Source organism: Olea europaea, chromosome 13, assembly GCF_002742605.1.
Source record: "Olea europaea var. sylvestris chromosome 13, O_europaea_v1, whole genome shotgun sequence".
NCBI classification, from domain to species: Eukaryota; Viridiplantae; Streptophyta; class Magnoliopsida; order Lamiales; family Oleaceae; genus Olea; species Olea europaea.
Window position 1 is genome coordinate 24,128,739 of NC_036249.1, and position 13,103 is coordinate 24,141,841.

General features: G+C 35.3%; 1 protein-coding gene and 1 long non-coding RNA gene across 2 annotated transcripts; both read left to right on the forward strand.

Annotated features, from left to right (window-relative positions):
• The first annotated feature begins 3,283 nt into the window (after window positions 1-3,283).
• Window positions 3,284-8,424, forward strand: LOC111407964. Its single transcript, XR_002705250.1, has 3 exons — window positions 3,284-5,452; window positions 5,758-7,980; window positions 8,087-8,424. It is a non-coding gene; the product is annotated as an uncharacterized LOC111407964 (long non-coding RNA).
• An 831-nt stretch (window positions 8,425-9,255) lies between these two features.
• On the forward strand, window positions 9,256-10,066 carry LOC111408570 (glycine-rich cell wall structural protein-like). The gene is made up of 2 exons (XM_023038316.1): window positions 9,256-9,358; window positions 9,567-10,066. Exons 1-2 carry the CDS (start codon window positions 9,256-9,258, stop codon window positions 10,064-10,066), a joined length of 603 nt encoding a protein of 200 aa, XP_022894084.1.
• The last annotated feature ends 3,037 nt before the right edge of the window (window positions 10,067-13,103 follow it).

Consider the following 13,103-nt stretch of genomic DNA (forward strand, 5'->3'; position numbering starts at 1 on the left):
GTCATGAAATTATTGTATGCTTTGTATAACCAACATAAGGGATGACATCATTCAAAAAATGGACCTAGTGGAAGTGGAAGTGGAAGTGGGGGCGATGAATCTAATGATGGAATCACTTTGTTGGAGGGTTCGAATGATGATGATGACGACTGGGATGATTGCAATTTTGATTTTGGGTACAAGAAATTGAAAACTACCAAAATGAATTTTTCTAGAAAAGATGAGGTACAATGATATCTAATGGAACCCATTGAAGATGCTAGTGATGAAAATTTTGACATTTTAAATTGGTGGAAGATCAATAAATCAATATTTGAAATTTTATCTGAGGTTGCAAGGGATGTTCCTGTCATTCCTATATCTACAGTTGCTTCTGAGTCATCATTTAGTACTGGAGGGCATATTCTCGATCCATTTAGGAGTTCTTTAACTCCTAAAAAAGTTGAGGCCTTGATTTGTGCACAAAATTGACTAAGGGGAGAATCTAGACTTTTGAGAGTTTCCCAAGATCGAGTTTGCATTGAAGAGACGGAGTTCTATGAGGGCGTTGTGACAGATAATAAAATATATGTTATAATTTTTCTTATTATATCTTATTAGTTGAACAATTTTTAATTTATTTATGTTTATTAATTGTGTTTTTTCAAATTTTTCTTGTAGAGTTTCTTAGTAGTGAGTATGACAACTCAAGCAATTGATGGATAAATCAAATAATTGGTAAGTATTAACAATACTTTAAAATATTTTTTCTCTAGAACTTCTAATTTATATTTCATTTTTCATGTAGACTTAAAGTTTGAAGCAAAGGAACCATTGAATGGATTATCGAAGATTTCGTATTAGTATCTACTTTTTGGTATTTGTATGCGTTAGTGAATTAATCTTGTTGGACAACTTGTTATTTATATGTTATTAAATTGGACTATTTTAGTTTGTAAAACTACAATTGAATGTATCATTAGTTGTATGTATATAGTGTTGTTATAAATGTTAAAAAAAATTAATTATAGTACGGAACCGAACCCGAACCCGACAGGTTTTATAATTATATTTGGATCCGACAGTTCCATTTACTAAATACTTGAACATTTTTGGTTCAGTTTGGTTCTCTTTAAAATCGAATCGAACTGACCCACGCCCATGCCTAACTATTGTAATTTCCACTTTTTTCAACACGACCTGTACTGGATTGACCCAACGGCTGTCTGATATGGGGTAAACGATTCTCACGTCCAAAAGCTTTAATACCACTTTTCTTACCACTTCTTATATAGTCGGATTTGATCTAAATTGATGCTCAACTAAAGCCCTGTAATCATTTTCTATCTGTACCTTGTGCTTGTGAAAAGAATGGCTGATCCCTTTAATATTCGGGATAGTCCATCATATTGCTGTCTTGTGATCTTGAAGCACTCTCAATAACTGCTCTTCCTCTAATTCTATATCGATATTCAAGATAATTATCGAAACTGAATTATTGTATCGCAAATACACATATCAAAGGTGAGTGGGTAGCTGTTTGAGTTCAAAAGTTGGAGTTTGCTACATAGATAGCAAAGGTTTTATGGGACCTTTATTGAGCTCCAAATGTGGTTACTTGAAGATTGGTGGTATGACGGCCATATAACGTGCACGTTCTTCTGCTTCCTTCTTTTCTCTTGGAAAATCATGAGAATGTACTAAACAAGCCTCAAGAGGTTCATGAGGATGATCAAATCTGAATGTCTCTGACACTGATTCCTTTATTATAATAATCTGCATGCAAGAATCTAGTTCGTTCTGAAATCTGAAGGCTCTGAACACATTGATTGTCAGTTCCTTATCACCGAACCTCAATATCAACCAACCCTTTTGTACATCTATTAGAGCCCTTTCCCTAATCTAATATTTATTGCCCGTGTTTTTCATAAACAATGCGGATGCTATTTGTCCTACCTGCTGTTCCAAGTTCTTGATCAAGGCCTGTTGATTATGAAAATTGGTCTTAGTCTTAGTAATGTACTGAGATAGGAAATATTCCAATAACGACTTCCTCACTTGCTATTGTTTTTGCTGTTGGAAGCATGATTGTCTATTCTGATTGTTTTCTCCATATCCTTGTCTCTGTCCTCATCCTTAATTGTTAGACCATGAAAAGTTATATGGTTCCTCCACCTCAAATTATAAGTGTTGGAGTAGATGAGTTCTTCAAGCTGAGTAATATGTGTGAATGCTAAAAGGCAACATGTAGTAGTATACAACATTCGCAAACAAGTGGCGATTGGTTACCATGTTAATTGACGGAAATGAATTATTTATTTTCATTGTAAGAACTTCCATTTGTGCAGCCAGTGCTGTCACTGCATCCACATTGTACACTCATACTCTTTTCCTTGGAACTTTCCTATTGGTTGGCCACATCGATTGATTTTCGACTATCCTTTCATACAATTCATTGGCCTCATCGACATCGAGTTTCATCACTGTTCTTCCTGCTAAAGTATCTTTCATATTTCTAAACTCTTGGTGTAATCCCTTATAGAAGAGATACTGTTGAGCCTACTTAGGAATGTCAAGGTTAGGGCATTTCCTAAATAAATTCTTGAACATCTCTCATGCTTCAGGATAGCTCTCAAAATCTTTCTGCTTAAAAATGGATTTCATTCCTGATTTGGTGAACTCACGAAGGTGAGAAGAATTTCATGATGAATTTTTGAACCAAACCATTCCATGATTGTATGCTTCCTAGAGATAAAACAATGAACCATTCTCTAGCAACATCTTTCAAGGTATGAGGAAATAATAGCATTTGAAATGCCCATAATATCCCTACATGATTGATTACTTCAAATAATATGATAAAAACTAAAATATGTTCATGTGGATTCTTCGTGGCTTTAAAAAAACCTGATGTCTTGATGATTTTGAAGCAAATTTATGACATTTGATCTGAGGTGGAAGTCAGGCTGTCCAAAGAGAGGATATCCTATGGCGGGTTGTATTGGTGTAGGAATTGGATTTAGATAATCCCTAACTAAAATAGGAGCTTCATTCTGGATAATTCTCTGTCGATTTAGTTGTGGTAGTTGCTTCTGAACTTAAACTTGATTTTGATTATCCACCATTCTCCCTGCTTGACGTCGTTCTCTTTTGTGATTTCTGAATATTCTTTCGATTTCGTGATCTATTGGTGCCAGATCAGGCTCGCCAAGAGCTTGCATAAACCAAGTTCACCTGAAAAGAGTTAAAACAAAAGAAAATTAAGCAATGTACTAATAGCCTAGAAATAAAGAAAAATAAAAATTAGATTCTAAACTATCTAATAATTAAAATAAACACTATTATTTCTCGATAACGACACCAAAAACTTGTTCGTAAAAATTTCGCAAGCATACGGCTTTGTTGTATAGTAATAATTGTGATGAGAGAGTTATCATCCCATATGGAATAAAAGATGGTTGGTTTGTATCTAACTACATTTTATAACTACGAAAGCAATAAAAATTGGTTTAAAATCAAATGTGGATGAACCTATTGGATATCATACTCCACTAATCAACTCTTAGTTCCAATTTTCATCTTGTGACAATAAACTCAATTCATGTAATTATGATGATCAATAATTTCACTTTTATTTACTATTCTTTTCCAAAATATAATAAACTCATGATCATCACAAAACAATCATGTTCCTAGTCCGAATTCATATGACAAACATGTATGATGTTTAGGATTATTACACAAGATCGCACACGCCATAAATACTATTTCTAATATTTATTGCCGGTGTATTCCATAAATAGTGTTCTAAGTGACGTGAATTTTTCAACAGTACGAATAAGCAATTATTGCCCTAATGGTGCGAAGATATTAAAATAATGTAATTATGCATGGTGATGGAATTTTAATGCAAGAATTAAGTTAAAAACATAAAGTCTCAAATTAAAAATTAAGAATCAAAGAGTTTTATCATCCATCCAATACAAAGATGTTTAGCCTAGCATATTAATGTAGGAATTACAAATAAAATAAAATAAAGCCATCACTCGAAACTTTAAGCTATGAAGAAAATCTGGAACTCTTCAATTAAAGCCTTTAAATCTAGATCCAATGATGAATTCTTCGTTCTTTGGTATAAATTCTCTCTGTCATCTCTCAAAATTTGACTCCCTTTGTTATGGACGTGTTGTCTTATTTTATAGGATGCTGGAAAAATTGCTTACCAAAATAAAATGAGGAAAGAGAGATTTTCTCCCATTTTACACTGAGGAATGCCTAGTATAAACTAGGGCGTGCGCCTTATTGCTTGGGGTGCTTCAACACTTTGAGGGCCACCCTTAAACTTTTTCTAAGGTCTTTGTTTCGTCTTTCTTAACTTCTTTTGCTTATCTTTTTTGTCCAATTGAGTTTTTGCAATCTTGAATCTTCATTTTGCAATCTTACCCAACATTTGAATTATTGCATTTTAGTCGCCGAACTTTGTATTTGATGCAATTGAGACCTTTTTCTCGCTTATTTCCATTATTCCCTTCTCTTTCATCGATTGTTACCTACAAACTGTATATACATAGGATTAAGCCATGTTTCATCCAATTCACGAGCAAATAATCAATTTTAACGTCTCAATTAAGTGTATAAAATACACTTATCAATTGCCAAGATTGAGAAAGTGGAAAAGGTGGACATACGATCAAAGTGAATATAGTTGATAAAGGCAAGCATTCGGTCATATTTAAAGACGATGACATCCCTGAGATAAAAAAAATGTTTTTGGAGAGTGACGACTTCAATGACCCTGAAATCTCCTCTTATTACACTCTAGAAACAAAAGCCAAAGAAGTCAACCTTGTGACTATAAAGAAGCACTTTACGTGGGATGTAATTCATTCTCTATCCCATTATCTTGTATTTTGAGGGTGTAGTTTTTCTTCTTCATGAAATTGAAATTAGCTTATATATAGTCATCCTAAAGATAATTAAAATGTCCAACACAGTTCATATCTTTTCTGCCTCATGCTTCAAAAAATATGAACATGATTTAAATTAAGTTGTTTCAGAGGACAATGGACAAGATTTTACTTTGTTTTTCTTCGTTATAAATTTTCAATATTGTCCACAACAAACGTGACATCAATGAATAACAAATTGTACTTATGTTAACCGGATATTATATTGAAAAAGATCAAAAGATATTCCTGGAAAAAATTGAAAATTCTTCGTTGAAACTCAAAATGTTCTAATTATTATGATAACACATGGATATAAAGGGCATTCGAGTGATGTTGAAGATGATGACGACGATGAAGATTTTGTTGATACACTACCGAGAAGGAAAAAGACACCTTTCCATTTCCACCCACCAGATGAGGAGCATGCAACGCGGGAATATTATCCTATAGAGCCAGAGGGGCATGACATCCATACTTCAACCTCGCCGTAGGCTACCCGTGCAGATGATGAACCACAACCAGCTGTACGTTATCTAGTATATTTATTTCTGTAGTCACAATTTCGAATATTATGTCACAATTGCAGGTCACATAACAATGTGTTATATTGTCAGATCGCACATATTTCAACGAGAAGTTGACCTATGTGTATAGGTCACAGATTTGCCAAATAAGGTCACGGACTAATGTCTACAGTTTACTAAGAAATATGTTTCTATCTCACATTACTGTGTCACAAGTCACGGACTAAGACATATGTCTTATACATTTACACTGGTCACAAATTACAACCATGTGACATACCCATTTTGCAATTATTGAATTACAGGTGTTTGACAAGTTGAGAGAGGAGTTACACGAACAGATGACCAAACTCCAGTGTAATAATAAAGAGTTAACAGTGCATCTCAAGGATCTAAAGTCATAACTATTAGACTTAAAACGAGATAAGAATAGTCAGATTGATCAACTTTTCCGTGTCCAAGGTGAAATTCGATTGGACATGATGGAAATACGGTTGAGCATAACATTCTTGTCCGATTTTGTTACTGCTTTAATATCGAGTACGATGGATGCAATTTTAGCAAAAGCAACTGAGAAGATTGAAGCTCACAGCGTTGGAGATGCACCATAACAGGAGAAGATATGTAATTCTATAATCGAAATTCTTTTTTGCTGTCATTACCTTAAGTTGTCTATTAATATTTATGTTACAACAGGTCACAGACGTTGAACAAAATATCGATAGGAAAGGCAAGGGCAAGATGGACCCAGCTGACAAAATTGAATATCTGTCCTTTCCTCCGACCCCGTCTTTCGACTTGGGTGTTGCTTCAACACCAATCATTTCTAATGAGGTTGATGCCATTATAGCTGGTGTGGTGAAGGACTGTGCATTTATGAGGACCAAGTACTTCATATCACAAACACCTTACATGAGGACAAAGTACTTCATATCGCATTGCATACATTTATGGGTCACAAACACCTTACATATTGACTTGAAAATGTGGCACTGCGCGCATATCACCTTTCATCTTTACACGTGATATTATTAGATGCTTGAGTATACGATATATGTCACAAATATTTATCTACATGTCACAACTATGTGATCACATGACATATTGTCTGCACAAATATATTTATTCAAACAATGCATTCATTGTTTTCCAACATGCATGCAAGGATCTCCTCCTTCCGCACTGACATCAGGTTTGTCAATTAAGAGAGCCCTTAGACCCACACGAATACTACAATCCCCATATGTTACTAGTGCTGGAAAACAAATTAAGCATTCCGATGATACTATTGTTTTCGACAAGCATGACAAGAAAGCGGACGAGGCTGATGTTGTTGCATTTCAAAACTGGTTTAATAGAGGTTACAAACTAGTTTAATAGAGGTTACAAACTAAGGAACAAGTACGCACATTTGATGTCATGTGCTCTAATCTATAAAGTTGGGTAATCTGGGGTTTTAATTTATATTTAGTTGCTATCTTCCCATTTCAGAAAGAAGTTTAATGATGCTGATGATGTCATTCATCCACCTTTTTTACTCGGTTCAATTTCCATGGGGTCGAAAACCTGGTGGCATCAACTTATAGATTCGAAATCTTCATTGAGTAGCATGGTATGATCCTTGCAATTGGTCACATATCACAAAGTCACAATATTATGTACACAGGTCACACACACACAGAGGTCACAGATCACTGAAATGGGGTCACATATCATACCTACAGAGGTCACAGATTACTAAAATGGGGTCACAGATCTCATCAGTGTATGCACAGGTTACTGAAGTTCGGGAAATGTAACACAGGTCACAATATTATGCACACAGGTCAAAGATGTTTCGAATTGGGTCACAGATCTTAGGTCACAACATTATATGCACAGGTCATAGTTATTTGAAATGGGTCATAGATCTGAGGTTACAATATTATGGTTTTCACAGGTCATCAGTCTTCTATGTGAGGTACATTAAACGTGTGCCTAATTACATCATTCATAAGTTAATCTTTCCATGCTTTTTAACTTTCTGTCACATTTTACAGCATATGGACGTCTGTTTTCATTATCTGTTATAGTTTGCACTGAAAAGTCAAGATGAAAGATTGTGTGCTACCACAACTGATTGTTTGTTCAAGGCTAATATAAAACAACATATTTTTCCAGTTTCAGAAAGACCCAAATGTGAAAATGACGGATAACTACATTGTTGATGTTGCTATCGGTAGACGTTTAGAATTCAATTGCCCTTGGTCCTAAGTTGATTATGTATTTTTGTTAATTTTGTCAATCAATCGCGCACTTTGGATGCTCTGTAGACTTAATATAAAAAATCATAAGATGTACGTATACAACTCAAGCTACAAGACCCATCGTGAAAAAATGGTTTTGGTCGGGGTTGACCCCTTTGTCAGAGTTATCCCGCATTTGTTGTTTGTTTTGGGCATCAGGAATAAAATCGCTGTTAATTCGGGTACAGATCCAATTGTGATGAAGGTGTTGCTTATAGATGACACTCCGCATCAACAAAATGGGTACAACTTCGTGACTTGTTTTTTCTTTTTGTGACTTATTTTTTATTTCCAAAATTTCATTCATTTTGCCATCTCTCATATGTTACCTCTTGAATTTGTTGTGCAGTCATGATTGTGGCATCTTTGTCATTAAGTACGTAGAGTACATGCTACGTGATGACATTAAGTCCATGCCGATGAATTTTGATGCGAGCTGAGCTAGGTTGGATATTGCCACCCGATTGTTTAAGCACAAGGATATCAAGAAGCCAACTCAGTTGGTACAGTCGAAGGGAGATAGCATTGTCGTAGAGTGACTGTAGAAAGTTTGTATAGTGGTTAGAATACTTTTTGGTGGTTTATGTTTTCGCAATGGATGGAGTTTATTTTGTTCATGTAACTTCAAATCGCTTATTGTTGAAGTGTATTAATGAAAACAAAACAACTTGCCTATGGTTATGACAATGATATATATGATAGTTCACTATGTTATGTACACAGGTCACAGATGTTTTGTGAAATGGGTTACAGATGTGTGGTGAATGGCTTTGGTAATAGTGTTGATTTATTATATGTTCATGTGCATTGGACACAAGGTTGTAGACACAGGTCGCAAAACACATGAGTATTTGCACAGGTCATAGATGTTTGTGAAATGGGTCACAGATCAAAGGTCACTATATTATGTACACAGGTCACAGATATTTGTGAAATGGGTTACAAATCAAAGTGACTATGTTATGTACACATGTCGTAGATGTTTGTGAAGCAGGTCACAAATATCTATGACATAGGTCACAGCTCACATGACACTATGTTTTGTGCACAGGTCACATTTGCTTGTGAAATGGGTCACATATCACATGTTACAGTATTATGTACATAGGTAAAATATTTTTGGAGATGTGTCACATATATCAGGTCACAATATCATGTACACAAGTCACAGTTATCTTGATATGGGTCATAGACTCAGGTCGCAGTATTATGTGCAGGGGTCACACGTCACATGCCAAATGACTATGTACACATGTCACAGAATCACATCACTTTGTGCACGCGTGCATAGGTAATTAGATTGCAGTCACATTTTTTGACCTGTATTCTTTGGTCAAGGTTGTCGGTCACAATATGGGTCACAGGTCACAAGTCATATGTCTGCATAGCTTATGCCACAAGTCACAGAATTTAATGTACGAATGTTAACGTGAGAAACTCACCTGTACATTTTGATTGTCACAGATCAATTATATGAGTAAACATATAATATTGCACTAATTAATACCAAAAACATAAATGAATCACTACAAATGTAATAACTGCCGGGTTACTGAGGCCCTCACTAACTCACTCATTAATTCAAGCACAAAACATTTAATTGATAATCAGAGTAACAAAGGTTTAGTGAAGTGTTTCCTTTTCAAAGAAACAATTAGCTACATTAACATTTCAAACGTGGCTCATGGTACGAATCAGTAGCATTATATAAACCCTTAGAGGTGTCCTACATTCTCATAATCAAGATTCAATAGCTCTCTTTTACTTGCAAATTGAGATGAGTTCCAATTTTGTTCTCTTTCTTCTTCTTGGTGTTCTTATTTGCGCAGCCAATGCAAGAAAGCTTGTTGGAATAGAGGGTTCTTTCAACGATGAGAGAAAATTCTTCTTTGATCATTGGGATTTAGGAGGTGGAGGGCTTGGTAGAGGTAGTGGTGGAGGTTTCGGTGGAGGTGGAGGAACGGAAGGAGGTTCTGGTTCTGGAGGAGGATTAGGTGGTGGGTTTGGAAATGGTGCTCAAGGGAGAGGTGGAGGGTTTGGTGGAGGTGGAGGTGAAGGATCTGAGGGTGGTTCTAGTTTTGGAGGAGGATTGGGTGGTGGGTTTGGAAGTGGTTCTGAAGGAGGAGGTGGAGGATTTGGTGGAGGTGGAGGAACAGGGGATGGTTGTGGTTTTGGAGGAGGATTTGGTGGTGGGATAAAAAATGGCGCTCAAGGAGAAGGAGGGGGTTTTGGTGGCGGAGGCAGTGGTGGAGGCGGATTGGGTGGAGGATCTGGTAGTGGATTTGGTGGAGGAGCTAGTGGTGGAACAGGAGGTGATGGAATCCCTTGAGTAATTAAAGAAGTTTCAGTTCCATGCATTCCCATCTCTTAATAAACCATTCCTTACGTAGTCATTAATTTCATGGGTCAATTTAAAAGAAGAAAAAAAAACAAATGTGAAGAGTCATTAAACTACTATAGTGGAGATGTTTGGTATGTTCTTGAGTTTAATTGAAACAAATTAGTTAATATAACCTTCATTGGTTGATTAATTGGACAGTTCAAATTCTCATGCTTATTTCTTCCAGCAAATATTTATATGTTATAAGGCTAATTTTTGCTTGTAGTTATAATTCTCCCACAAATTTAAAACGCTACTTATAGATCTCATTCACAAATTTCAGGTTTAGTGCTTGTTTAGTAGGGATTTTGTTAATTGATTTTTTGACCGTTAGAGATAAAATGGGTCCTACCTGTGAGAGAAGAATTTAAAAATGACGGCTGAAATAATAAAATAACGGTCAAAAAATTGATTTTAATTGAATTTTAAGCGATACCAAACATGCTCTTAACTAATATGTTTAAGGCAAAAAATTTATTCGAGGATTATAGTATTATGTTTTCTAAACGAATAAAACATCTCCAATGCTTAGTTCCAAATTAGTAAATCCTATCAAACTTGACAACGATGTTCAATTAAGTGTCGGCTTGGACAAGAATGCTTAATCTGGGATTCTGGGGTTGAATTTGTCTAATATCACACAGGAATTTTGGTTTGTGAAAAAGAATATGATAATTTATTTTTCATAGGGCTTGACACAAACTAAGCCCCTGCTTGAAAACCATTCTTTCAAAACTCTGTTTCAATCATACTCATTTTCAATCACATAATTTCACAACAAAATATTTTTCATGTAAACCCAAAATATTTTCCTTTTTTTAACTACACAATCTCCAAAAAGTTACTATTGAAAAACTCAATCTTAATAGAAAAATGGCTATTAAGAAGGGGCTAAGTAGCATGAAATGGAGCTAAAGACATGCCTAAATATATTGGTCATTTATGTCTTCTACCATAGATTGACATGGCTTCTATACTTTATAAATGAATTTCTCGGGTTGTTTTTCTATGTGTGAGAGACAAAAGACATGGAGCTGTGTTATACCCATCATAAATTTCTTAAATTTTAGAGTTTGTTAGAGACTTTATTTGAAGTGAACTTTTTTTTTTGGTTGGATTATGTGTTTAAAAAAAGGGGTGCATAATTATTTTATTGAGATAACATGTGGTTGAAGAAAAATAATTTTCAAATAAGCTACACAAAGCAAATGTTTAGTGAATATCTGCACTAACGAGTGGAGATAGTTTTTGCATCGAGATAAACCAATAAAAGGTGTGTTTCTATGTGTGCATTTTGTTTTATGTTTCATTTCTCTTTGCCTTGCAGGTATGGGATTATTCATAGTTCCTCACTCATCATTCTGTTTAATATTAATCTTGTAAGATAGATTTTTCGATTGTATAGTGACACCTAAACTCAATAAGAGCAAAAGGTGCCTAATTCAAATTTTAGACTGCAAGAATTTATCAATAAAAACAAAAATGAGATGCTCGGAGATTCTAATTGGTTAACATGTGCGTAAAATAGAAATTCTATTTTTTTTAAAATTGAAAATGAAAAATATTTAGGTGTGAAAAGATTGTATTAGGTCCTTGTAGATTTTGGGCTTGAGGCGGCTGTCTCTTGCATCTCCCTGGAAGTCCACGCCGATGGTTGCGTCAAAATTATCTAAGAGACAAGAAAATTATCATGTAAAAGATGTATCTCGTAAGATTTGATTCGACTCCTAGTAGATGTACTTGATATTGTAAGGAAGTGTAATCATCAATCACTAAGGTGAAATACAGGCTCAGTAACCAAGAAACTCGAATCAATACCACAAAGGTTCTACTTATGGTTGCTAGATCTTTGCCACTTAGAGACCAACACTAAGGATGAGAAATATCACCAAGATATTACCACAAAGAGAGGCGGCAAAAGACAAGTGAAGAAGAGGGCCGAGAGAGAGCGGGCTGAGATGAAGAAGAAAGACACCAAGTCTAGTTTCTCACTAAAGTGGCGTGCAAGACCAAGTGAATAAATATTGGGCCAAGTCTCAAATAAGGTAAGTTAGGTCTAGGTAATGGGTCATGGCCCAATAACACATAGTAGAAAATAGAGTAGGCTTCAAGTATAACTAGCCATCCAAGTAGGTAGAAAATATGGCCCATGAGCAACACAATAAAATTGGTTGCTTCAAATGGTCCAATCATTTCTTGGATCGGGTCGTTCCAATTTTGGTATTGATATATCGTTCAGTCATATTGTAAATGCTGATTGATAATTAATAACCGATTTACATCATCGGTCGGGAGGTCGTTTGACAACAATATGTCTAACAACTTCCATCTTGTTATCAAATGACTTGCAAAAGAAAACATTTTTCATTAGCGACACCTCTAACAGAAAATCGATAAAATTGAAAATCATTTACCTGTACCAATGTTTAGAAGATCCTTGCAACTTCTAAAGTTTACTAGTGGTAGCACTTTCGTGCCCATATCAGAAATGATGTATTGTGTGTAGACCTTTTCGAGTCTTATCTCCTCTTGAGATGCTATATCTCTAATGAAGTGTAGTGTTTAGATTGCGCTCGTGAAAAACAGGGTTCTTGTATAAATGTATAGACGACTGACTATCAGAATACACTACCACATAATCATTCAAGACACATAGTTCATGAAGTAAACCTCTAAACCATAGAATTTCTTTAATTGCCTCAATGGTAGCAATATTCGGACTCTATAGTGGATAGTGCAACAATGTGTTGTAATTGTGATTTCCAACTAACACATGAATTAGATAAGGTAAACACATAAGAGGGAGTCGATTTCCTACCATCCCTATCTCCCACATAATCAGCATCTACAAAACCCTTCAATTTCACCCTCTCTTTATTAGCACTAAACTTTACACCTACATCACCAGTACCCTTCAAGTACCTTAATAGCTACTTTAACACTTCCCAATATTTAGGGCTCGGATTAGCCATGTACCTACTGAGAG

Bases quoted from the DNA above. Each gene is read 5' to 3' on its own strand.
- LOC111408570 (XM_023038316.1), top strand. From the start codon at position 9,256: ATGAATCACTACAAATGTAATAACTGCCGGGTTACTGAGGCCCTCACT. The intron at 9,359-9,566 runs GTTTAGTGAAGT...TTATTTGCGCAG, and splicing joins TGATAATCAGAGTAACAAAG to CCAATGCAAGAAAGCTTGTT.